The 24,546-nt window shown below is 37.6% G+C and overlaps 1 protein-coding gene across 1 annotated transcript in view; it reads left to right on the top strand.

Moving 5' to 3' along the window:
- The window catches only part of ZSWIM6 (zinc finger SWIM-type containing 6), a 226,485-nt gene that overhangs the window by 199,470 nt on the left and 2,469 nt on the right, over nt 1–24,546 (top strand). The window contains exons 6-15 of the mRNA XM_058434242.1: nt 1,842–2,021; nt 6,687–6,863; nt 7,137–7,283; nt 10,928–11,074; nt 12,340–12,600; nt 16,357–16,492; nt 19,691–19,848; nt 20,470–20,633; nt 22,719–22,800; nt 24,284–24,546. The exon at nt 24,284–24,546 is cut by the window's right edge and continues 2,469 nt beyond it. Of these exons, the coding sequence (XP_058290225.1) occupies nt 1,842–2,021; nt 6,687–6,863; nt 7,137–7,283; nt 10,928–11,074; nt 12,340–12,600; nt 16,357–16,492; nt 19,691–19,848; nt 20,470–20,633; nt 22,719–22,800; nt 24,284–24,546 (1,715 nt within the window). The remainder of the gene's footprint in view (nt 1–1,841; nt 2,022–6,686; nt 6,864–7,136; nt 7,284–10,927; nt 11,075–12,339; nt 12,601–16,356; nt 16,493–19,690; nt 19,849–20,469; nt 20,634–22,718; nt 22,801–24,283) is intronic.

A 24,546-nucleotide genomic window follows, 5' to 3' on the forward strand; every position in this document is an offset into this window, starting at 1 on the left:
AAAAAAAAGAAGGGGAAACATAATGGCAAGTCACCCCCATCAGGGTTGCTTCTCCAGGCTTTATTTTCTCTCCAATCTGCTTGCTCTTACTTTTCAGAATCCTCAGGTTACTATTTTTTTGTATGTTGTCCAAAGTTTTTGTTGTTATCATTGGGAGGGACGGGCGTGGGCTTACTCCATCTTCACTAGCCATGTTGTATTTTTAATTGGCATTTTAAAATATAGATATGCAGATTGTAAATATCTGTGGCTTAGATAGGTTGTGGCCCTTTTTGTTTTCTGTTGATAAAAGCTATTTGATATTTAAAATAATAGATACTCTTACATAGCAGTCCCCAACCTTTTTGGCACCAGGGACTGGTTTCATGGAAGACAGTTTTTCCACGGATGGGGGGTGGGAGAGGATGCTTTCAGGATGAAACTGTATCACCTCAGATTATCAGGCATTAGTTAGATTCCCATAAGCAGCATGCAAGCTAGATCCCTCACATGCTCAGTTCACAATAGTATTCGTGTTCCTATGAGAATCTAATGCCACCGCTGATCTGACAGGAGGCAGAACTCAGACGGTAATACTTGTTCGTCTGCCATTCACCTCCTGCTGTGTGGCCAGGTTCCTAACAGGCCATGGCTCAGTTCCTAACAGACCACAGACTGGTACCAGTCTGCAGCCTGGGGGTTGGGGACCCCCGCCCTAATGGAAGAAGCTTGTTTATTTTTAATGAGGAAGAATGTAAGCCCTATCTTTTGGACAAATAAAACATAAACAGTTTTCATTCCTACCATTATTATGCATTTAACTAACAAATGATTAAAACATAAACAGACATGCACACATACCTTTTCAAAGAAGTAGTGTTGTGAAAAGCTTTGGAATACTGGTATCTGTCTTGCTTTGAAATTTAAGTAAAACTTGAACTTTTAAAATTTGTGAAATATTTGCTTGAATTTTCTACCTCTTCAAAGAATGTAGAAAGGAATAATTTATTGGACCTTAATTATTCAAATTATGAGTTATGCCTTTATTCTAAATGTATGATTGCCTTTCCTTGGAAAAACTAGGGAAATTTTGATTATGGTTTAGTAATTTTACTCATGAACATATAAATTTAGTGATTTCAACTATATTTTTAAAATCGGTTCCTGATTAAATCATTTAGGGAAGTATGTTTAAATGAATTTTATTTTTGAAAGACCTATTTTACTGGCTTTTTTTTGCCCCAAACTATTCACACTTTACTGACAGATAAATATGCATACTAATTAATAAACATAATTAAGTTTGAAATTATAAGGAGAACAGGAAGTTATTTGTGTCCACTATATGCCTTAATGATTTTATTGTAAAAAGTAATTTTAGAAAGTAAATTCAATTTTTGTGCAGAACCATTTGGAGTGATATATTGCAGTATCCATGTATAGAGTCTGTAAATTGGACACTGGGATTGTATATGTTATTGGCATTTTTGTCTAAAATGTCATACAAGTAAGAAGTTGATTACTATTGGCATTTGTGAAATATGAAGTATATTTTATTACGTAAGAGTATTTGGATATTTGGTTCAAACTTTGGATCTGTTGTCCTCCTTTCAATAAACTCTCTGTGGGATTTGTGGCTTACGTTAAGGAGAATTGAGTTATAAAAATGACCGACTTGGATCTATTTTGAAATTGTTTAAAATTTATAATTAACTTGATAATTTAAATAATTTAAATTTAAAATTTTAAATATAATATAAATTACATTTTTAAATTTTAATAAATTTAAACAATTTAACTTGATAACATTGGATATTTTTATAATTTTTAAACATTTACTTTCCTTTCCTCCTTTAAATTAGGTGCTCTGTGGATGTGTATAGTTTTAAACCCCCACTGCAAGTTGGAGCAAAAGGCCAGTTGGCTAAAACAGCTGAAGAAATGGAATAGTGTTGATGTCTGTCCATGGGAAGACGGAAATCATGGCAGTGAATTACCCAACTTAACCAATGCTCTGCCTCAGGGTGCAAATGCCAACCAAGGTGAGTCTACCGTAATGTTCTGCCTAAATTGTAGCTACTTAATTATGCATATGTGCTTATAATAGTAACTTACAAGGTATATGGGAAAATGATTTTACCAACTTAAGAACTTACAACTCCAGTACTTAATATGTATTGACTGTGAATGTATGTGTGTCTGTGTGTATGTTTTAAATTTAACTGAGATATTTGTATGCTTTTTTATATTCTCAGAATATGGATGGATGTAATACTTATTTTATATATTAGTATGTGTTAAAATGGCCTATTAATGATTTATTATGGACATTCTTCTCTAATTTAAAAAGATCATGGAGTAGGATGGTTAATATATTACTTTTAAAACAAACTATCAAGAGGCTTGAGGAGCTAAATATGTTTTTATCTTTGTTGGTCAATCCATGTTTGATCTACTGTATAATTTAGTCACTTAAAAATTCTTAGTTTTAAAATATAGTAAGGAAATATTTTATGACTTGACTGAAGGACATAGAATGCTGTTGACATTTTACTGGGAAATTTTTTTATTGTGAGGGGTTGTCTAGCATAGTTGTCCCCACCTGCTGTAGGCCAATAGTGCCCTCCAAGTTTTGGGACAACCAAGAAATGCTCCCAGACATTTCCAAAAGAACCTCTGTCTCTCATTTCTGTCTCGTTTTATTTTTTGTTTTTTTTTTTTTGTTTGTTTGTTTTGTTTTTTTATCTTCTCCCTCTCTATTGTACCTGTCTATTCAACCCAAGTCTCTCCCATCTTTAAAAAACTTCCTTCCTTGGCCCCATTTTCCCTTCTACCTGCTGCAGAATGTTCTCTTCCCTTTCAAAATGAAATTCTTAAGTAATTATTTCTTGCCAATAGGAATTTTATTAACTAATTCATGACACTATTTTTGCATGATTCAGTGCATTTTTTTGGGAGAAAATTTGAAAGATTTTAAAGTCATGATAGAAGCAAGGTGGGAATTAAATAACATTAGGATTCAGAGTCAAGACTACATTCTCTATGTACTAGCCACATGCGGAATTTGTACTACTAGAAATAACTGGAACAATGTGCTGAGTTTGAATGTGATGTTAGTGTAGTGTTTTTAGTCTCTGCAAAGAAAAAATGATATGTATTACTCCATAGGGACTTTTCCAATCAAAAAGAAGTTTTAGGACTTGAGAAAGACAATTGTCTGACTCTGCCTTGTCTAGAGATATTTGCCATGGGAATTCAGTATTTGAAGTCTGTCATATCTTTACTGCCCATGATGATTGTATTTAATAACTTCGAAGAAAATAAATGTATTCCACATACCCCGTTTTTTTCCAGGTGCTCAGAATTTTTAAGTTTAGTTGTTTAACATTTATTCTCTTCCATTGCTAGGAAAGGGTAGCCTACATCTACATAGGTAATATCCTTAATCCCCTTCTATTTATACTATGTTTCATTCCCCACTGCTTTTGGGGACTGCTACTCAAACATTTTACATTTTACTTTTTACATTCCGTTTATTCTGTTACCCTTGATTAAGCATGAATATTTCATAGCCTTAGAAAGCTGGTAAGAAATGGTCCAGCCTCCAGACTTAAAGAGTTCATTTCACTTAGGGTTTGGCCTAGGTGATACAATTCAGGACCTTGTTTCTAAGGGCAGTGTTTATATCTGTTGGACCTAAAGGCACCAGGGTACCTACTTTTAGCAGAATACCCCCATCCTTCTGAGGGGCTGTCAGAAGAGACATGCCTGCAGAGGAGGTCTGGTGTTCATACCTGTAGTGCCTTCCCTGTACAGCTCAGCTGGCTCCCCAGGGTAGAGCTTGTGGTGGCCAATAGAGTCCAGCAGCTGTGCCATTGCAGCTGGACTGGGTGTGCACACAGTATAGGCCATGGACAGAATTTCTTGTGTTTACACATTAGAGTGAATGTGAAGGGCTTATCCAGGCTCTGCCTCTGCTGAGGTAATTTGTTAGAATTAATGAATAACAACATTGCAATCCATACCCTTTGAAAGAGAATGATTTTTTAATATACCAAAATTATAGCCAATTTTATAATTTTTTTTTTTTTTTTTGAGATGGAGTCTTGCTCTTTCTCCCAGGCCAGAGTGCAGTGGCACGATCTCGGCTCACTGCAAGCTCCGCCTCCCCGGTTCATGCCATTGTCCTGCCTCAGCCTCCCAAGTAGCTGGGACTACAGGCACCCACCACCACGTCCGGCTAATTTTTTTGTATTTTTAGTAGAGACGGGGTTTCACCGTGGTCTCAATCTCCTGACCTTGTGATCCGCCCGCCTCGGCCTCCCAAAGTGCTGGGATTACAGGCGTGAGCCACCGCGCCCAGCTATTTTATAATTTTTTTAGTAGAAGAACAAAAATATCTCCTTTTTACTTTTCTTAATTTCCCAAGTTTTCCTTAGTCAGGATGTATTACTATTTTGTAAACTTTAGGAAAAATTATTACAAATATATGTATTTATCGTTTAAAAAAATTGATCAAGATAATTATTTCTTTTTTTTTTCAATCTTACTGCAAGATTGAATAGCCACCGACATTCAAGATTTTAAAAAGTTGACTAATTTTGATATCTAGTCAAACCAAATTTTTAATTGTATATCTTCTATACTTAATTTTATGTGTTTCCCATATTATTACAGGACTTGTCATTTAAATTTCATTTCATGAGTATTTAGTCTCTTTTGTTGTCACTGATTTTATTAGAGCTAACCATGTTAAAAGCCCTAGTGTGTGTATGCAACATTTCTCTACATTTATACAGTCACATATAAACATGTGAAAGGTTCAGGTATTTATTAATGTTTTATAAAAATGGAATAATGTTAACAGCTTGCTATTTGAGCCAAATCAATAGGCAGACCTCTAACTCACTCTTTTAATACATGCATGATACTAAGTTGCTCTTTTAAAGTCTCGTTTTAGTTTTAGATTTTGTTTATATGATTTCAGCTTAACAAAATAAATGAAATGACAAAAGATACTTACGTGAGGCTAAAAAACACTTATGTGAGGCTTGGACTTTGAAACATTTGATCAATTGACTGTGAGAGGTCATGAAACCAATTTCTTGCTGGGCGTGGGTATGTTTATTCTGCTCAGCAAAAAGCCCCAATAGATTCCAAACGTCCTTAAATGTAGGGCTTTGCCTTCTCCCTTGCAGTTTCTCTATCCATCCACCTCTAGTGAGGAGTCTGGGTGGGAGCCATAACAGATCATCATTATTTGTGCCTCTCAAATGATCTATCACACGTGCATTTTGATATGTCTACCATTCAGGTACAGATAGCTAAGCTGACCTGAGACCAAACTGAAGTAATGTCTCTTTGTTAAAGACTTGTCAAAAGCCCTTCCAAACCAGCTGAATTAGCTGAATTTGCAGTAAGGATATCTGTGTTTTAATCTCCACTGTCACTGCCTGACGGTGTGACCTTGGCAAGTCACTTTACTTCCCTTGCTTTTCAGTTCCATCAGCAGAGTAAAGGGGTTGGCGTAGATGAGTTCTCCAATCTCTTCTTCTCAATTCAGTTGTCCTTTGATTTTTGTGTTTTCCCTTATGTCTGTGCTCAGCCAAAGGTCCAGTGACAGGAAAATGAAATCTTACCAATTAAGGAAGCTCCAGATTTTGCTTCTCGTTTAATTAAGTCTCAGAACAATGAGGGGTATACTTGAACTAGGTTAAGTACACATAAATAAAAATAGTTTGTTAACCTGATTTCCAGTTGAGGACTGCTAGTTTGTGCCACAGTTGAAGGTAAGTTTAGAGTGGGAACCCAAGGGGTGGGTGTGCAGGTAGAATTTGAACCATATGATCCTTAGGAATTGAATAATCCCAGGAGTTGGGGTGAGAATATCCTTTATTCCCCAAACATTTCTTTTCTCCGTCAGGTCCTGAAACTTGAACCCTCTTCGGAGTGTATGGCTCTGCTCTTTTGTGATGCCCTGGCATACACTATGCTGGGGACATCACACCAGTCATGGAACCTGCCCAGGAGTCAGGAGGCAGCCTGTAGGGGCAAGGTAAGTGCGCTGGTTTGTTTTGTAGCTATGTTGTGTGGCTTTGTGAAATGTTAAATATATGCATTTATGCCCTTTGGGATATAAAGTGGTATTTAAGCGTTATATCCCAAGAAGCATAATAGTTTTAATTGTGCAAAACCGCACAATATAGTTAAAAAATACAACCAAAAGCACAACCCTTATGCATATCTTTAAAGGCTGACTGCATAATCCTGAAAGGTTCCATGGCTGGTGTCGCATCTCTTGCATAGTGTTTGTGAGAGCTGTTGATCCCATCAGGGCAGCCCACCACAGCACCTCAGAAGTGGGGAGCAGTGAGTTTTCCTGTGATTTTTGTGCCGAGTGCCTCCTTTGAGTGTATTTGGCATGGAAACTAGACTTGACAATTCTTTTTGCAGGATGCCTTTAACCTTAGCTTTAATGGCTGCAGAATGTTTGTGTTTGATAAACAAGTGAGTGAATGGTGGCTCTTGGGCTGACCTGCCTCCTAGTACTTAGGATGTGAGAGTATTCACCCTTCACCCTTCTGCTTAGTGGGTGCAGGACAATGTGTGTGGGTGTGTTCATGAACATCTGGCCACAGAATGGTATGACTGATTTATTCACATGTGAATAATAGCTGACACGGCTTTCTGAATTGTGGAAAAAACAGATTCATCGAACAGGCCACATCGGACAGTGTTCACCCGAGCCATCGAGGCATGTGATCTCCACTGGCAGGATAGCCACTTGCAGCACATTATCAGCAGTGACCTATACACCAACTACTGTTACCATGACGACACTGAAAACTCCCTCTTCGACTCCCGCGGGTGGCCCCTCTGGCATGGTAAGTGACCAAACCGGAAAGACATTTCCATGACTTACTTCTTTGTTTAGTTTCTATAGCATTACTGGAATGGGAGGTGGAGAATTGAAGGATTCAATGGCAGATGGATGAATGCTTGGCAATAGGAGCTGAGTTTTTCATTCAAATCCAAGTTCAGAAATGGTTTCTTGTGTCTTTTTAATAGTATTTTGAGAGAAACATCTTACTATTAAATTCTTTTTTTATGGATATATCTGACAGTGGCAACTTTACCCCCTTGACTTTCTGTTTTAGAACATGTTCCTACAGCCTGTGCAAGAGTGGACGCATTACGTTCTCATGGGTACCCCAGAGAAGCACTGAGACTAGCAATAGCTATTGTTAATACATTAAGACGACAGCAGCAGAAACAGTTGGAAATGTTCCGAACCCAAAAAAAAGGTGAATGTGAAGGAGTTTGTTTCCATTGGAATGGGATTCTTGGTGATGACATTACTAGGTTTTGTGTTCTGGGAGAGATGGCTTTTAGAACTAAAACCATAGATGATGGCGTTACTCACCATTCATTTAAAATAATGGCTGATCTGTGAGAAATTTGGGACATTTTTTTCATAGTTGAATGTTGTAAGCAAAGATTTTTTTTTAATCTTTCAGGTTAGTTACTTTTTTAAGGGGGATAATTTTCTTTATTGTTTTAATAACTATTTAGTATGTCTAAATTATTTAAAACGCATGTTAGCTAAATACCTTATTTTGTGGAAGTGTATTTTAATTCTAACAATAAGGACACAGCCTGTGCTTGAATCCCAGCAATCCTAACGTCCCAGATGGGTGCCTTAGGCAATCAGTTGACGTCTCTGTGATTTTGAATTCTCTTCTGTGCAATGAGGCTCAGTAGAGGGCCTATCTCTTAGAGTTGTTGAGAAGATTAAACCAAGTTAATTTCTGTAAAGCACTTAAAGCAAAGCTTGGCACAATGTGTAAGCATTCTAAAACTTTTTAGCTGTAGTAATTTGTACATCAGGACATGTTATTATATTTACTTAAAGTGACCAGAACAGAGCTGGATTTTTCAAATTCTGTAAATGACATTTGATGAGCTGTCAGCTGAAAGAACACATTTAACTTCTCTTTATCTCAGTTTATTAATCTTTTAAATTTTGAATAACCATTACTGAGTAATAGTAATTGCAAAGGGTTGAATTATATGCATAAGACATTGATCAGATAAAGAAATGTATATGCTTTTTCTGATTAATCCATGTACATCTTGTTCCTTCTATAGGTATAAATTTTATTTATTTATTTATTTATTTTTAGCAGGTTTGTTTTCACTCTGTGATTTTATTTTTCATTAAGAGGGATAGTTTTAGTTGCTGGGTTTTTGTTTTTGTTGTTTTGGTTATATTTTTGTTTTTAATGCTTGGGTGATTATACACATACTAGAGTACAACTAAAAATTATTAAAAGGCTAGAGGTTGGAGCAAGTGTCTGTTGTAACTTCTAACAGTAAAAAAAAGTCAAAAGTTACAGTTGAACCAAAGAAAGGGGGAAGCTCAGATGGGATTGGAATGTGAGAGCCCCGATTGTCATGACTTTGTCCAGTTCATTATGTTCTTCATATCATCACTGGTGTGTGCAAACTACATTGCTAGGTACTTTGGAAAATTTTTCTGAAATCCTTCTTCCTCCACACATACACAGTCTATGATGAAAGGAACTTATTTCTGAATAGTATAAAGGATAATATTCAAACAAAGAGTACAGCACTTGTTATACTGTGCAAAAAGAGCCAATTCGTGATGATCATCTGATTTTTTAAAAAAATCACATTATACATTTTATGAATAAATGTTGATTTTTAAAATTTGTTTAAAATGTTGTAATAAAAAAGGAAAGTGTAAAAATGTTAGTTCCTAACTAACTAATGTTCCTAAACATGTTTACATTTGGGTAAGTTACAGAGTATGTTAACTTAGACTCCTTTGATTGTCTTTGAGATAATTCTGTAATCTTTAGGTCTAGACCATTCTTAGGCCCATTTCTCTTTTATCGTGCAAGCTATGAAAACTTTTATTTTCAACCATTCTTAGGTATTACTAGGATTACATTTCTATACCTATGTCTTTCCCTCCTTTTATTTTTGGTAATTGTTTTTCCATATTTTAAAAATAGGCTTTTCATAGCTGTTACAAGTCTAAAGTACCATAACAGCTACTTGTTATGGACCAAGATTAATAAATGGAATATCTTACACATTTTCAAAATTATTTGGCATGATGTGTTAGCTTATTGGTTCTGAAAAAAAACCAGATTTATTTGATTTATTTTTGATTTCTCACATTTCCTCAGTTTCCATCACTTGACAATATATTTGTTTATATAAGCACAGCATTTCCTTTAGCCCCATCCATATATACATATACATATACATATACATATACATATACATATATGCAAACATATTTATTTGGTTGTTTCCAGGAGTAGTGCTTATGTTTCTTTTTTCCTATTAATTATGTTTATGAAAGCCAGCGACAGAAACTGAATAGAAGGACCTTTTCAGGGAATCTAAGACTCAACTTAAATTTCAATACATTGTGCCAAGCTGGTTTTTCTCTTTTTTTTTTTTTTTTTTGACATGGAGTCTCACCCTGTCCCCCAGGCTGGAGTGCGGTGGCGCAATCCCGGCTTACTGCAGCCTCGGCCTCCTGGGTTCAAGCGATTCTCCTGCCTCAGCCTCCCGAGTAGCTGGGATTATAGGCACCCACCACTGCGGCCAACTAATTTTTGTATTTTTAATACAGACAGGGTTTCACCATTTTGGCCAGCCTGGTCTCGAACTCCTGACCTCAGGTGATCCGCCCGCCTCGGCATCCCAAAGTGCTGGGATTACAGGCGTGATTCACCACCCCAGCCTGTCTTTCATTTTTATGTACTGATAGTTGATTGCTTAAAACCAGAAGACTTGTGAAGGAACGTTGGATTCATGAAATGGTTCTTCAGATATTTACATGGCAATATTTTTCTTGTATGTTTTATATTGTATGTAAATTTTGTTATGTTTTCCTTTAAGAAGGAGCTACTAAAATTAGCCAGGCGTGATGGCACTTGCCTATAAATCCCAGCTACTTGGGGCTGAGGCAAGAGAATCGCTTGAACCCGGGAGGTGGAGGTTGCAGTGAGCCAAGATCGCACCATTGCACTCCAGACCGGGCAACAAGAGTGAAACTCCTCTCAAAAAAAAGAAAAGAAGAAGCTACTATTATTTATTACTTTAGGAAACACTTAGATGTAAAATATTGCATTATTTACAACAATGGAATATATCTTAAACATAGCTTTTTATCCCCGCATTCTGCAGTTTAACTTGAAAGCATTAATATTCTGTGAAGAAAATGAAAAGGATTTATTTCGTTCAAATTATATATAATCGTCTATTATCATTCCCCTTTATGGCAAAGGTTTTCTCTTAAATGACTTACAGATTCACACTAAGGAAGACTTTCATAAGGTGATAGGGGGTAATTTAAGGATATTCATGTGGGAATACAAGTCTAACCTAAGCTGTAGCTGCCTTCAGGTCCTCAATTTACATGACCCAGTTAACACTGATTTAGAGAGGTCTCTTCTGTGTATCGTGGTAGAGTTACCAATTGATAATTCCAGTGGGACTTCTTAGTCCTCTCTAATGCCCCCTTCTAGGGAAGTGGGGGAGTTGTTCCTAATTTCTCAAAAGAAAATTTGGAATTCATTTTTCCCTATACAACATAATTTAATAGTGTAAGTAGTAATGTTGACTCAGTACCCTAGACATACGAATTAAATAGATGTTTGGGAGCTGTCGTGGGAATTCAGTACCATTTATATTGACTTACAGATGAACCTCTAGACTCAAAATAGTTGACAAGTTGGGGATTACGGTACCTTTTGATTGGTTTCTTAATTAAAGGAGAATTTTGAACAGAATTCAGAACTGATTTATCAGGTTGCTGCTATTAAATGGTAAAGCCTCTGTTTCCCCCACTTCTTTCCCTTCATCTCCCTTCTACTCCCCCATTTCTCAATTCCCTTTTCTTACACAGAGCTACCCCATAAAAGCATAACCTTGATAACCAATCTGGAGGGCTGGGTTGGACATCCCCTGGACCCTGTGGGCACCCTCTTCAGTAGCCTTATGGAAGCCTGCCGCATTGATGATGAGAACCTCTCTGGTTTCTCAGATTTTACAGGTAAAACCATTGACATTTGTCTCATGTGCTTTTCTTTTTCTAAACCCTGAATGGCAGTAGTCATTGTTTTTCTTTACATTATGTTTTATGGAACCATGTAGTTAACAGCACCTTTGGTGAGCAAGAGAGCAAGAAAATGGGCACTCTCATGCTTTCACTCAGGCTGCTACAAAACTGGGAAAAGTCTTAGAGTTATAGTTGGCAGCATGTTTTGAGAATCTTAAAAATATTTATTCTCTTCTAACTAGTGATTCTGTATCTATGAATTTATCCACATTTATGACTACTTCCTAGCATAAAGATATAAAATAAAGATGTACATCTTAGCATTTAGAACTAGAAAATCTAGTTTAGGTGCTTTTCAAATTTGTCTTTGCATTGAAAGTGACTTGTCACTTAAATATTTTAGTCTACTTTAAGGGGGAGTATTAAATGTCATTTAAAACTGTTTTATATCATACATTCCTTGAAAGCTGTGTTTTGAGATTTCACTTCGGCCCATTGAAACTTAAGAATCTTGACTCAAAAGACTGCCCAAGGGCAGTGGGTGGAGGTAAGGCAGGGAGTAACGATGTCCCTTTGTTGCTTCCATGGCTGGATGAGCTCAAGTCTTGCCCCTTCATAATTTCCCCCGTGATAGTTGCCTTCATGGACTGTGGGTAACCCAGACACTGTCAGGAGGCTGAAAGGCATGAGTCTGAATTTGCTTTCCTTGGGAGTTTAATGGTTGAAGTTTGTTATAATTTGTAATAGAAGCACTTTAATGGAGACAAGAGAATGTTCAAAGAATCATTCCTCTTGTGATAACTGATGACTCTTGGATAATAAAAAGGACTTGAAATTGGGTTACATATGTTGTGTTCCCTACTGTTTTTATTATGGAAACCTTTTGAATGCCAGGATTTAAAAAGTGGTGAGTGCAAGTCATCATTTAATTTTACTATTGTGTAATTAAATTTTGTTTTTCTCTTAAGTATTCTTAGTTCAAATTTTCTTAGATTTATCGTTTTCTTTGGTGATTTATTTTCAAGGGAGAAAAGTATTTGTAATGTTATATCCCCCAAAACATAAACATTTAATCGTTCATGGTCATTTTTAAAAAGATACTGGAAGACTGCAGTTTAGCCTAAAAAACATGTTTTCTGGCTTTCTCAACATTAGTCTATAATTCATTTGCTTGTACTGGGAAGTATACATATTTGTACTTATCATATCATCTGCAAAAGTAGTTTCTGAAATCTGATTTCTTTTGTGGCATTTTGCAGAGAATATGGGACAGTGCAAGTCTCTGGAATACCAGCATCTACCTGCACACAAATTCTTAGAAGAAGGGGAATCCTATTTAACGCTGGCTGTGGAAGTAGCCCTGATAGGGCTGGGACAGCAGCGTATCATGCCTGATGGGCTGTACACACAAGAGAAAGTTTGCCGGAATGAGGAACAGCTCATTTCTAAGCTTCAGGAAATTGAATTGGATGACACACTGGTGAAAATTTTTCGCAAGCAAGCAGTCTTCCTATTAGAAGGTAGCCTGATACAGAAGTTTTCCACTTATTTAGCCAATTTGACTTAGGTGCTAATCTTTCTTATGTTAAAAGTACTATCTGAATGCATTTAGTATGGTAGTTATCCTGATTACTATAGTCATGGGGTATCAAAGACATGTCCGCTGTCTAAAAAATAGTGTCACTGAATAAAAAAGCATGGATGTTTAGATTTGTATCATTTGATTTAGGTGGTTATATATGATAGCCTATTACAAAATAGCTGCATTTAATGCCTCAAACCTTGAAAAGAACCTATTTCATTTAGACTGTGTTGTTTCTGAAATAAATGCAATTTTGATATTTAGTGCATTATTATTGGCAGCCATGTTCCTATTTCCTTGATCAATTAAATAATAAAACAGTAATTGGCTGGCCTTCCTCCAAATTGTTGGCGGTTACATGATACCTGGGTTTTGAATATGTCATACGCACACGCTAACAAACGACTGAAGGCTGCGCAAGTGAATTTCCGCTGCACTGACTAGTTATTTCAGAGGATTCATTAGGCACAGATTGATCAAGGAAAAAGTTTCATGGAATCTCTGAGGCACGGTCTAATTTCCTTCTTCTCACAAAGTTAAGTTTTAAAGGGCCTAACAAATCTTGGCTGACACTATTTTTCAGATTTTTTCCCCTCTAAAAAGGTAAATGTAATTCGTGTAGTAGTGTAATCTTTTGTGCAAATTTAGGTGGTGTCTAACTATTGCTTCTATCTCTCAAGTACGTGTGTTATTAGTGTGTTATTATGGGATTCTCTGTGATTGATAGGCTCATAAAGTATGTTATATTCATCTTATGTTCAGAACTACTACATATAGGGAAGGGATTTAGATTTTCAGCACCCCTTTCATTTGTCCAAAGCAAAAGATCTACTTAAAATAAAACATTTTCTTTAAACATATTATACTTTTACATGTTTTAGAAATGCATTTTAAAGGGAAAATGCTCCTGAGGTAAACTTTCTTAATAGCATGCTTAATTTTGGTAAAAATTCCCAATAGTAATTTTTTGAAGCACTCTCCTGAACCTGTTTTTTTCCCTGTAAAGATAAAAAGCCCATCTTGACAAATTTCAAGGGTGATCCTGATTCTTCAATTACTGTTTTCTTTCAGTTTTCTCCCGTATAATTCCTTTTGCTATAAGCAATGTCATTAGTCACAAGCATTTTTTAAATGCTGCCTGTCACTGGCTCTACTGACTGACTTTTGATTTCCCTTATACTGAAGTTTAGAAAGAAGATCTGTGATTTTCAAAGTTGATAGTGTGTGGTATCTATTTACCTTCCTAAATACGTCTCCATGTTCATTTTTCATTAATATTTTTGAACTTTGCCCTAGTCTTGATTTGTCCATCCCTCCCGTCAAACATTTTTATGAGTACTGTGCCTGAGAAGGAGCACTATTGACTCATCTCTGCCTCTTCTCCTTTCCTGGCCCTGCAAGGCCCACAAAGAGTGAACAGGTGCAGGACAGGAGGCAGTCCAAGACGGGGAGGCCACAGGGCCGTTACTGTAAATGCTAGAAGATTGAGAACTCCATGACTGAACTGACTACACGAGGGCACCAAGTTCTTCGTGCAGTTATACTCTTTGCAAATGTCAGAGGCAAATTAGTTAGCAGGCCCAGATATCTGGAAAGAGGAAGGAGTAACCCAGTATTGTTGCTAGTATTAATCCCTCCTAGCCACAATGTTGGATAGATAAATTAGCATATCGAACAAGCACCTCTGGGGAAACTTGGTGCAAAATGTCAAGTTGTCATTATTCAGTAGTACACTAGAGTCCAGGAATTACACTAATTATTAATCCACAAATAATTATTGGATACCTGACTGAATGTTTTACTTGTTGAGTGATATCATAGCAAATAATTGATTATGTATCCTGGATCTCCTGAATAGTATAAAAAAGGTAACTTGGTGGTTTAAAGGGAAACAGTGAAAGAAAATGAAGGAGAAATGAAGACCATGGCTAATCTATAGATTTGCTATAATTAGTCCTTAAGTAAAATAGTTAGTGTCTTAGATTGGGCTGCCATAACAAAATACCACAGATTGTGTGGCTTAAACAACAGAAAGGTATTTCTCACAGTTCTGGAGGCTGGGAAGTTTAAAATCATGATGCCACCCTCATCATTGGCTTCTGATGAGGGCACTCTTCCTATCTTGAAGACAGCTACCTTTTCTCTGTGTCTTCACATGACAGAGAGATCAAGCTCTCTAGTGTCTCTTCTTACAAGGACACTAATCCTGTTGGATCGGGGCCCCACCCTTATGACCTCATTTTACTTTAATGCAGGCCCCAACTTTGGATACAATTACATTGGGGCTGGGGGCTTCCAAATGTGAATTTTGGGAAGAAATACATATTTAGTCTGTAACAGTTAATAACTTAAATAATGTAGCCTTGGTATATGAACAAAAGGTGCAGTCATAATGCTCTATGAACTTTTGAAGAATATCAAATCACTAAAACATTTAAAATTAAAGATTAATGGATTTAGTAAAATTAGAGATTTAGATTAGATGTTAGTTTAGGTGAAAAAATTTGTATGATTTTTAAAGTACTTAAATAATAATTCAAAAATACTATCAAAAAACTCAACTGAATTAAAAAATAACCTCCATTAAAATGACCTAGAATATATTGTGCTCATAACCAACCACCAGTTCAGTAACTGTTCTTACCATTTCTTCTGAACTGCATTTCTTGCATTCTAAACTCTTCACCACACTGATTTTTCTCGTGGAAAACAAATACAGCATGTCCTCTGAGCAGTGGTGTCATGGTTCATAATTCTAGAAATCATGAAACAGATGTTACCCGAAGGTGACATGGGAACTAATTTATTAAACACTTTACAGTAACTAAACCTCAGAGTACCTTAGTGCAAAGTGGTTGAACTAACCACTGTGGTTTCCTTTTAGAATTTATTTTAAAAGTCTGTGTTGCGCTTCTCAAAGCAGCATTCAAGGAGCACACAGGGGAAGTCAGCTCTGCCACCATGCCTGTCAGAATTTACTAAGAAATGAATTTTGACAGCTTAAGTGTAATTTTGCTTTTAAAATTGGCTTTCAGGAGCCCAAAGAGTAGTAAATTTCCAGTTACTTTAATTTTTTTCTTTTGCCTATGATGCGTATCAAATGGGTAACTATTCTTTTTATTAATAGTCACTTTCTGGGAATTAATATCTGTTGCTACTCATTAGAGGCAACAATGCGTATAGTTAGAGAGCTGTGGTTCAGAATCCTCCCATACCTCTCACCCCGATACAGAGCACCATTTTCTGGAAACCTGGCATATTTGTGCCCGTAACCCTTCTTGAGTCCAGGGGTAGGTTCCATAGTGAAGCTGTGGTGTCATCTGTGCATTTGCAAATCAAGATGCTCTGATGCCACACATTGAGAGAGGATGTTGCTCAAATGCAGCAAGGTTTTATGCTATAGAGGGTTCCTTTCTCTGAGGCACTTGTATTGTGAATGCTGTCTGCCCCTGAGTTCTGGGTTTTCCATTTAGCTGTGGGACAGTTGGGGGTTTGTTTATGAGGTGAAACCTGTAAGGGATATTATACCCTGAAGAATCTTTTTTGATTAAGGATTATATTCCTTTCGATGACATTTACTTGAAATTCTTATTTGTATATGTTATAACTATATGTGACATTTTAAAAATATGCTTTACAAGAAGTGTTAGTTCGTTTTTTAGGAATGTAAAATGTGTATGCTCTCTTCCCACAGCCGGACCATATAGTGGTTTAGGTGAAGTAATCCATCGGGAGAGCGTTCCAATGCACACATTTGCCAAGTATCTCTTCACCTCTCTCCTACCTCACGATGCTGAATTGGCATACAAAATTGCACTGAGAGCAATGCGGTATGTATTCACAGCCCAGCTGGGCAGAGGCAGGCCACATTCCCACTGGGAAGCACGGTTGTTAACTGACTTGCTCCTTCATGTTTCTTATAGGCAGCAGAAAAGCTAAAGAAACTATGTATTTATGCTTTCTGGATTGTCGTGGAGGTGATTTGCTTTTTGGCTTGTTTTGCTTCTGTTTAAAGTAAGGGAAGAATTATCCTTGCTGCTATCAGACTCAAGCACACCGTGGCTTTTTCCCGCTTTTTCGTGAAGCACAATTCAAGCCATTTAATCACAAAACAGCAACAGTTGAAACCTTCATAAATAATTAATTGTTTTGAAAAAATAGATTTTTGAAGCAGCAGTAAATAGTAAATATACTGGCTTGAATATAATTGAGGGAGACCTTCACACCTGCTGTAATTCCACATTCCATCAGTAGTGCAGGAAAGCAACTCCCTGTATTGCCAAGGCACATCTGTAGTCACTGGGGGCTGAGAGAAGGTGGGACGTGCATTTAGCAGTGAAGGAGTCGCTGGGTCCTTCAGGCTCTGCCTGCCTCTCTTCTGACTGCTTCCATCTCCTCATCGGTCCCTCCTTTTCAGCGATAGCAATTAGAATATGTTGTTCTCTACTACCCACCTTTTTATTTCTACATTCTTTTAAAAGTTATTTCACATAATAATTATTTTTATCACAGATTTGTTCAAGGTGAATATTTTAATGAGCTCAAGATTATATTTTAATCTTACAAATAACCTTGAAATTTTAAGGACCTAAAAGGTACATCCATCTGTCTTAAAACATCATCATTTTCTTTTTCCTTTAAAAAAATTAATAAAACACTCCTATGCTTCTAATGGAAAGTACAGATTAGACATCCTTTTAATCACCTAAGGACAAGCCATGCTGTAGACCTAAAAGCTTGTGTGTGCTGATTAATAGTTTGATCTCAAGAAGCTTTTCATCAAAGATTCTATGTCTGTAATCAGTGAAGTAGATTCTAAAACAAATCCTTGCCTATAAATTACCAGTGTCCCCAAAGTTACTCTGTTCTGAAAGTATTGAGTGTAGCTTATGTCTATCAGGATGCCTCTTTTTTATGCAGTGATAGGATGTGTGTATGTGTCTGTGTGTATACCTATGTGTCAGTGTGTTTTAAGGCTGACATCCTGTAATTTGACATGCTTTCCTTGGCAATAGGGAATCTTACTAACCTGCTGGAGAATATTCCTAAGTATTCTTTTTTCTATTTTTAAAATACCAAAAAATAAGTCAATAACAAACATCAGCAAAAGTCCCCCACCAAATTAACATTATACCACTTGGTTTATGTTTTAGAGCACAATTTTAAAATAAGTGGGTTCCTATTTTTATTTTTGGAAGCTGAAATGGAAGCTGTCTTACGAAGACATATGCTCAGCTCTATACTTACTCAAATCTTAGGAATTCTAATCTTGTTTTAAAGGGAAGATGTTAATGTTATGATGCCACCAGATGCTGTTGCTACTACCACTGGCAAAGTTTAAGGGTAAAATAGCATAAAGTTTCTGTGTGGTTCTGGCTTATGTAATGGTATGTGCCAGGCAGAAAGGCTTGCTTTTCTAACACTCCCAAACTCATTTATATTTGTCCTTGGTTGCTGCCAAGGCATTTTCTTCGTGGGGAATACTAGCAGGGTACAGGGGAATTTTTTTTCCACTTTCTCTCTTCTATCTGCCACTACTATCCTGCCAAAGGTCTGCCATGGAAGGCAGGTATGTGCCCCACCAGGTATTGCGAGGCAGCCCAGGGAACAGGAAGGAAAAGAGAGATGTAGCTCTCTTGCTTCTTAGTCCTTCTGGAAGGGGAAGGCTAAGGGAGGTCATCTTCAGCACTCATTTTCTCATCTTCCCAGGGATGTTGATTAGTTTCTTCTACAGTAAGTCTGGCAAGACCTGCCTGTGAATACGAGGATATTCTGAGTTTAAAAAAAAAAAAAGCTAAATAGATACCCTGCCAATATTCTTACTACTTAACTGCCTACCTTGCCACCTTCTCTACTGCTGGCATCTTTTTGTTCCTAGATAAAAGGAGAAGAGAATGAGCCATTTGGCTTACCAGACAATAATTGCTCTTGGGTGGGGCCTTGAGGCCAGCATCACTCCCAGACCCAGCTGACTCTCCGTGGTCTCCAGCTCTTATCTTATTTCATAGTTCTTAACACTGGTGTACTTGACTGAAGGCCAGCATTTTGATGGTTGTAAATAAATTATTTCAGTTTTAGGTACTCTACTAAGCTTTTTGGTACTTTTAGAAGAGATTACTAAAGATGTGCTTTGTTTTTAGAAATTTTTTCATCAGCATATTCTTTTTTAATTTGTTTTGAGACAGGGTTTTGCTCTATTGCCCTGGCTGGAGTACAGTGTGGTGTAATCATGGCTCCCAGGCTCAGTTGATCCTCCCATCTCAGCCTTCCAAGTAGCTGGGATTACAGGCGCTGGGATTACCACACTCAACTATTTATATTTTGTAGAAACAGGGTTTCACCATGACAGTATATTCTTAATAAGAAATCAGAAATCACTCTGAATTTATGCAAAACTGTCAAGGGACAGACAGGTCACGTTTATCTTCTGTAATATGGTTGGTAGAACATAGTCTAATGTCAAATTCCTGGAGTCATAAGAAACTAATTGTGCAGAAAGTATGAATGGATGGAAAAGAGGTAATTTTTGTCTTCCTTCCCTTCTTGTTTTATGTTTAAATAGGTTAAGCTTATTCATGTTAAGTACTCACTGCTTCCTGACTGTGATCTCAGTCTTAAATATCCGTTTCACTATCAGTTTCTGTTGATATATTTTCTGAGTCATACAATTCAAAATTTTTAGGTAAACATCAAGACCTGTGTTTAAAAGTTCTTCAGTGTTTGCATATCTTAATTTCTTTGAATATTATAATTTTCTGAATGGTGCTAAAGAAAGAAAATCTCTTAGGTTTGGGTGATGAACAACTAACAAGGTTTGGGTGATGAACAGTTATTATTAGCAAACAATTAATAGTCCAAAAAAATCTAGGTATTTTGCACCCACACAGCAGAGTATAGCTGTACCAGCCCTTGCTGAACTAGAGGCCTGAACATCTACCCACTCCTCTGGCTTCTGCTGGCCAGTCTTTCTGGCCAAGGACATGGTCAAGAAATAACTAGGGGCCACCTTCCTTGTCTTCTCATTATAGGTTACTAGTATTGGAATCTACTGCTCCATCAGGAGACCTCACCCGCCCACACCACATTGCATCAGTTGTTCCCAACCGCTACCCTCGCTGGTTCACTTTAAGCCACATTGAGTCCCAGCAGTGTGAGCTGGCATCCACCATGCTAACTGCAGCCAAAGGTACTGTACTGTCCTGAGGCCTCATAATTGTTTCATTCATTTGCCTGTTTATTTTTTTTAAGTCTTGTTTTCTATCAAATTCTCAGCAGTGGTGTTAATGTCAGATAGGTTGAAAGGATCTTTTTCTTTAGATGTTAGCTTTTAAGGCAAAACAGGTGGCATTTTCCTCATTTACCTGCATCATTAACTTGCTGCCAGCAGAGTTCAGGTTAGTTACCATGCCAAGAAAATACAAATGGTTGAAATTCAGAAGCAGATTTACAAGTTGGGTTACATTTTTTTCTTCCTGAAATATTCACCAAAAATACATAAGTAGGAACTAGGAGAGCTGTTTGCTGTCTCATGTTGGTTCTGGTTCATATGTGCTTTGAGTCATTGAGGGTGTGTCTCGGTGTATCTTTTTTTGTGAAGCCGAGATTCATAGACATTTCAGCAATTATGGGAGCCCTAGTTGTAACACCTGTGCCATCTGTGAACATGTTAGGTAAATTAACTTGTGCTTTATGTTTTGTTTTGTTTCTTTTTTTCTCCTCTGTGTGTGTGTATGGTTGTATGGTTTTTGTTTGATTGTCTTGCTTTGCTTTGATTTGGTTTGGTTTGGTTTTCCCTTGTTCATTGCAGGCGATGTTCGGAGGCTGGAAACAGTATTAGAATCCATCCAGAAAAACATTCACTCCTCATCACACATCTTCAAGCTTGCCCAAGATGCATTTAAAATAGCAACTCTCATGGACAGTTTGCCAGACATCACTCTTTTGAAAGTGTCTCTGGAGCTGGGCCTGCAGGTACATGACTGGTAGTCTTTCCTGGGACATCAAAGACTGCTAAATAAAGGCACCTCTTAGGGTTGTTTTTGTTTGATTGGATTTTTGAGTGCAGGTAAATGACTCTTTGGAGTACAAATCTGTTAGACTTCAGGAGAGAACTGTATTTCAGAGACGTGGTCATTCCCAGCTGAACCAGACTGCTATGTAAGGTGCATGGACTGTACATTTAGCAGCCTAATTTGTGTCTTTCAATTTAAAAAAATCATTTTCTGAATTGCAGCCTTAACCACACTGTTTATCCTTTGAATGAAGGGAGAAGAATTATTGCTAATAAGAGACTTAAATAAAGCTAGCATGTATAATGAAGATTCAGTTGTTAGGGTTAAACTTTTAGAGGAAGTATACATTTTTATTGATGTTTGCATTTTCATAATAGGTGGGCAGTTCTAGCTCCTTTTAATAACTCTGAGAAAAATAGGTAAAGGAGGAGTCATCAGGCCAGAGTCCAGTTTTAGATTTCAGTAGAACAGAATACCAAGGACATTTCGAGTTCGTCATGCAGATAGATGTTTGCTTCCTTATAGTTTCTGAACAGATCACTGGATAAACCAGGAACTAAAAAGTTTGTTTCATTTTTCTCATGGAATCTCTATTAACATTTGCTTTCTTCGCATTAAAAAGCAGTGAACAAAATTGTTATACCCCAGTTACCTAAAGTATGGGGAGTATAATCCCCTGATTGGATAATTAATCTGGTTTTTTAGTTGTGGATTCTCCCTTACAGTGACTAATAATGTTTAAATAATAGGATCACAGGAAAATGTACCTACCACTGTACAAGCAAAGGGTATAGAAGATTGCTTTTAAGCTATATAGTGATGGTTCAGAAGTTTTTTTTTTTTTAATTCTTGTTATTTGGCTAATTTTTGTCACCATTTGCCTCATCTTAAAGGTGTGATGCAGAAAGAACCATTAACATGAGCTCTCTTGTTATTTGGAATTCATGGTAAATAGGATATGCTTGAGAGCTTATTCCTTAACTCATTCTTTCTAGAACCTAAGAAGGAATCTCACAGGCCCTTTGTGAGTATTTCTAGAACCTAAAAGGAATCCCACAGGGCCTTTGGGGATATGATGTCCCTGGATATTTTGTGTTTTCTTGTTTTTGTTGTTTTTTTCAGATGGAGTCTCACTCTGTCACCCAGGCTGGAGTGCAGGGGTACAATCTCAGCTCACTTCAACCTCTGCCTCCTGGGTTCAAGCAATTCTTCTACCTCAGCCCCCTGAGTAGCTGGGACTACAGGCGCACGCCACCACGCCTGGCTAATTTTTGTATTTTTAGTAGAGACGGGGTTTCACCATATTGGCCAGGCTGTTCTCGAACTCCTGACCTCGTGATCCATTCCGCCTCAGCCTCCCAAATTGCTGGGATTACAGGCGTGTGCCACCGCATCTAGCCGTCCCTGGATATTTTGAATCTTTAAAGAATGGGGGAAGTATGAAGAGGTAGATATGTTTATTTAGGGACTTCTTGTTAGAAAGTGAAAAACAAAATCAGATAACTAATGATATCAAGGATGGTTTTTTTCCCCCATAAACCTGGAGTTACCTTCATGGTCACCAGAAAAAAGCAACCAGAGATTGAAGGAATAACTAAAATGGTTATTTTAAAATACCTCTTTCCCCACTGAGAGTTCCTGGTTAGAATGAATTCACAGGAACCTCAGAAACTGAACTATGGAATGTTAAATCTGGGGAGGGAAAAAGGGCATGGGCTGTGTTTAATGCTCCAGTCCAGCCCTCTGATTTTGCAGATGAGAAAAGATAGAGTAACTGGTTCAGCTACCACATCTGGTCAGTGGGCCCACCAGGAGGAGAATATGGGCCTCTTGCCAGGAGGAGAATGTGGCTGTGGCAAGGCCACCTGGGGTAGCCATGGGCAAATCCAAATTCATATGTAGAGCTTTGCTCTAAATTATGCTTTCATCTTCCTGGTGGTAGACAGTAGGTATGCCTTATATGCCTTATAGTTTATCCCCTCCCCCGTTTTTTTCGTTGACTCAGGATAATTTTCCAAAACATTTTGTTATCCTGTTTTTATAGGTTATGCGAATGACACTGTCAACCTTAAATTGGCGACGGCGGGAGATGGTGAGGTGGCTGGTAACGTGTGCTACTGAAGTCGGTAGGTAAACTCTGGAACAGAAGCTTTCCTAGGTGCCTCATGGTAGGATTTAACTTGTCAATTACAAACACGTGAACATATTTACTCTTTTACGTTGACTTCTCCAAGGCTCCTTCTAGCAGTCTACAAGGGCTCCCTTCTCCCCGATCCCCTACCCCTAACCTTCAGTTATACATACGTGTATTATTCAACTTGAAATGGTCACATTTGTGGAGCTCCAACTTCTTACTTAAAATGGTATAAGTCAGTGAGTAAACTGTTTTTATTCAGTTCATAGATATAAAGTTACCTAGTTGCACTGTTTCTTCTTTATCATCTGAAGGCATACATCATGGTATCCAGCAGAGAAATGATGACCACTGGGTGTGGTTTAGGTGATCTTCCAGATGTGTGAGCAATTGTAGCTGGCCATAAGAAGATTCCCTGGCTGCCCATAAGCTGCCATTTTGTGAGGCCCTTCAGCTATTTCCCCGCTGCAGCAGTAGATCAGTTCAGAAGAAAACTGTACATTCCCAGCAAGAATGCCAACGGAAACAAATGGTTGCTATTTAACATAAATATTGGTTAAACATTCTTTTTTCTTATTTGCATCAGAAAGGGATACATACTTCATGCTGAGAAAACACTGCCATCCCAGTGTTTAGATATGACACAACTTATATTATAAAATTATTATTTTTCTTTCACTAATGTATAATGGTTTTTTTATTTTGGAAAAAGGGAAGCTGGTCTCAATATAAAGATTATCTTTACATCATTAAAGTCATGCTTTAGTGAAGCAAAACAAAGATAATACTGATTTAAGAACTGCCACACAACTTCTCTACCCCTGCCCCAAGATATAAACCTGATTTCTCTCTGAGACCTAGTACCTTCTCTTCAAATCATTCACTTTTAGGATTTTCCTACAAGTGAGGCATATTGGGTCTGTGAACGTAAAATGATTATTTTAAAGACATGGTCAGCCATTTCCAACGTTTGATTCATCTGTAGGTCTGCTTCTATTGACTTTGTTCTCTTGATTATGGGCCACATTTTCCAGCTGCTTTGTGTGTTTTAAAATTTTGTATTATGTGTACTTTTACCTTACACACAAGCACACAAGCCATGTAAAGTCCCTGTTTTGGTGAGGTTGCAATTTTTGAGCCTCAAATTCTGACAGGAAGCCCCAGTGAATTAGAACTCATTAGCAAAAAGCCATTGTCTGAAATGGCAAGCAGCACAGTACAAATACCAGCTACCAAGAGGATTGTTTCTTTATTATAGCAAGTTCGTGTTCCTTTCAGGCATTTCACTGAGTAACAATTCATAATGACCTTATTCTTAAAGGTTTCTCCCAGGCACATTACTTTACAGGATTTTCTAGCCTAGCTCATGTCCTATGATGGTTAACAATGTAAACACTGGTTGTAAAAGTCAAAATAAGGCAGGACCTCTGGCCAGCCTCCTTGTCAGTAATAGAGCCTGTTTGTGTTCCTTGCAGGGGTTTATGCCCTGGACAGCATCATGCAGACCTGGTTTACACTCTTTACTCCCACCGAGGCCACAAGTATAGTTGCAACTACCGTGATGTCCAACAGCACCATCGTCCGCCTCCACTTGGACTGCCACCAGCAGGAAAAGCTGGCCAGCAGCGCCCGGACACTTGCACTGCAGTGTGCCATGAAGGATCCACAGAACTGTGCCCTCTCTGCGCTAACCCTTTGTGAAAAGGATCACATAGCTTTTGAGACGGCGTACCAAATT

This window comes from Hylobates moloch, unplaced genomic scaffold, assembly GCF_009828535.3.
Source record: "Hylobates moloch isolate HMO894 unplaced genomic scaffold, HMol_V3 SCAFFOLD_23, whole genome shotgun sequence".
Classification (NCBI taxonomy): Eukaryota; Metazoa; Chordata; class Mammalia; order Primates; family Hylobatidae; genus Hylobates; species Hylobates moloch.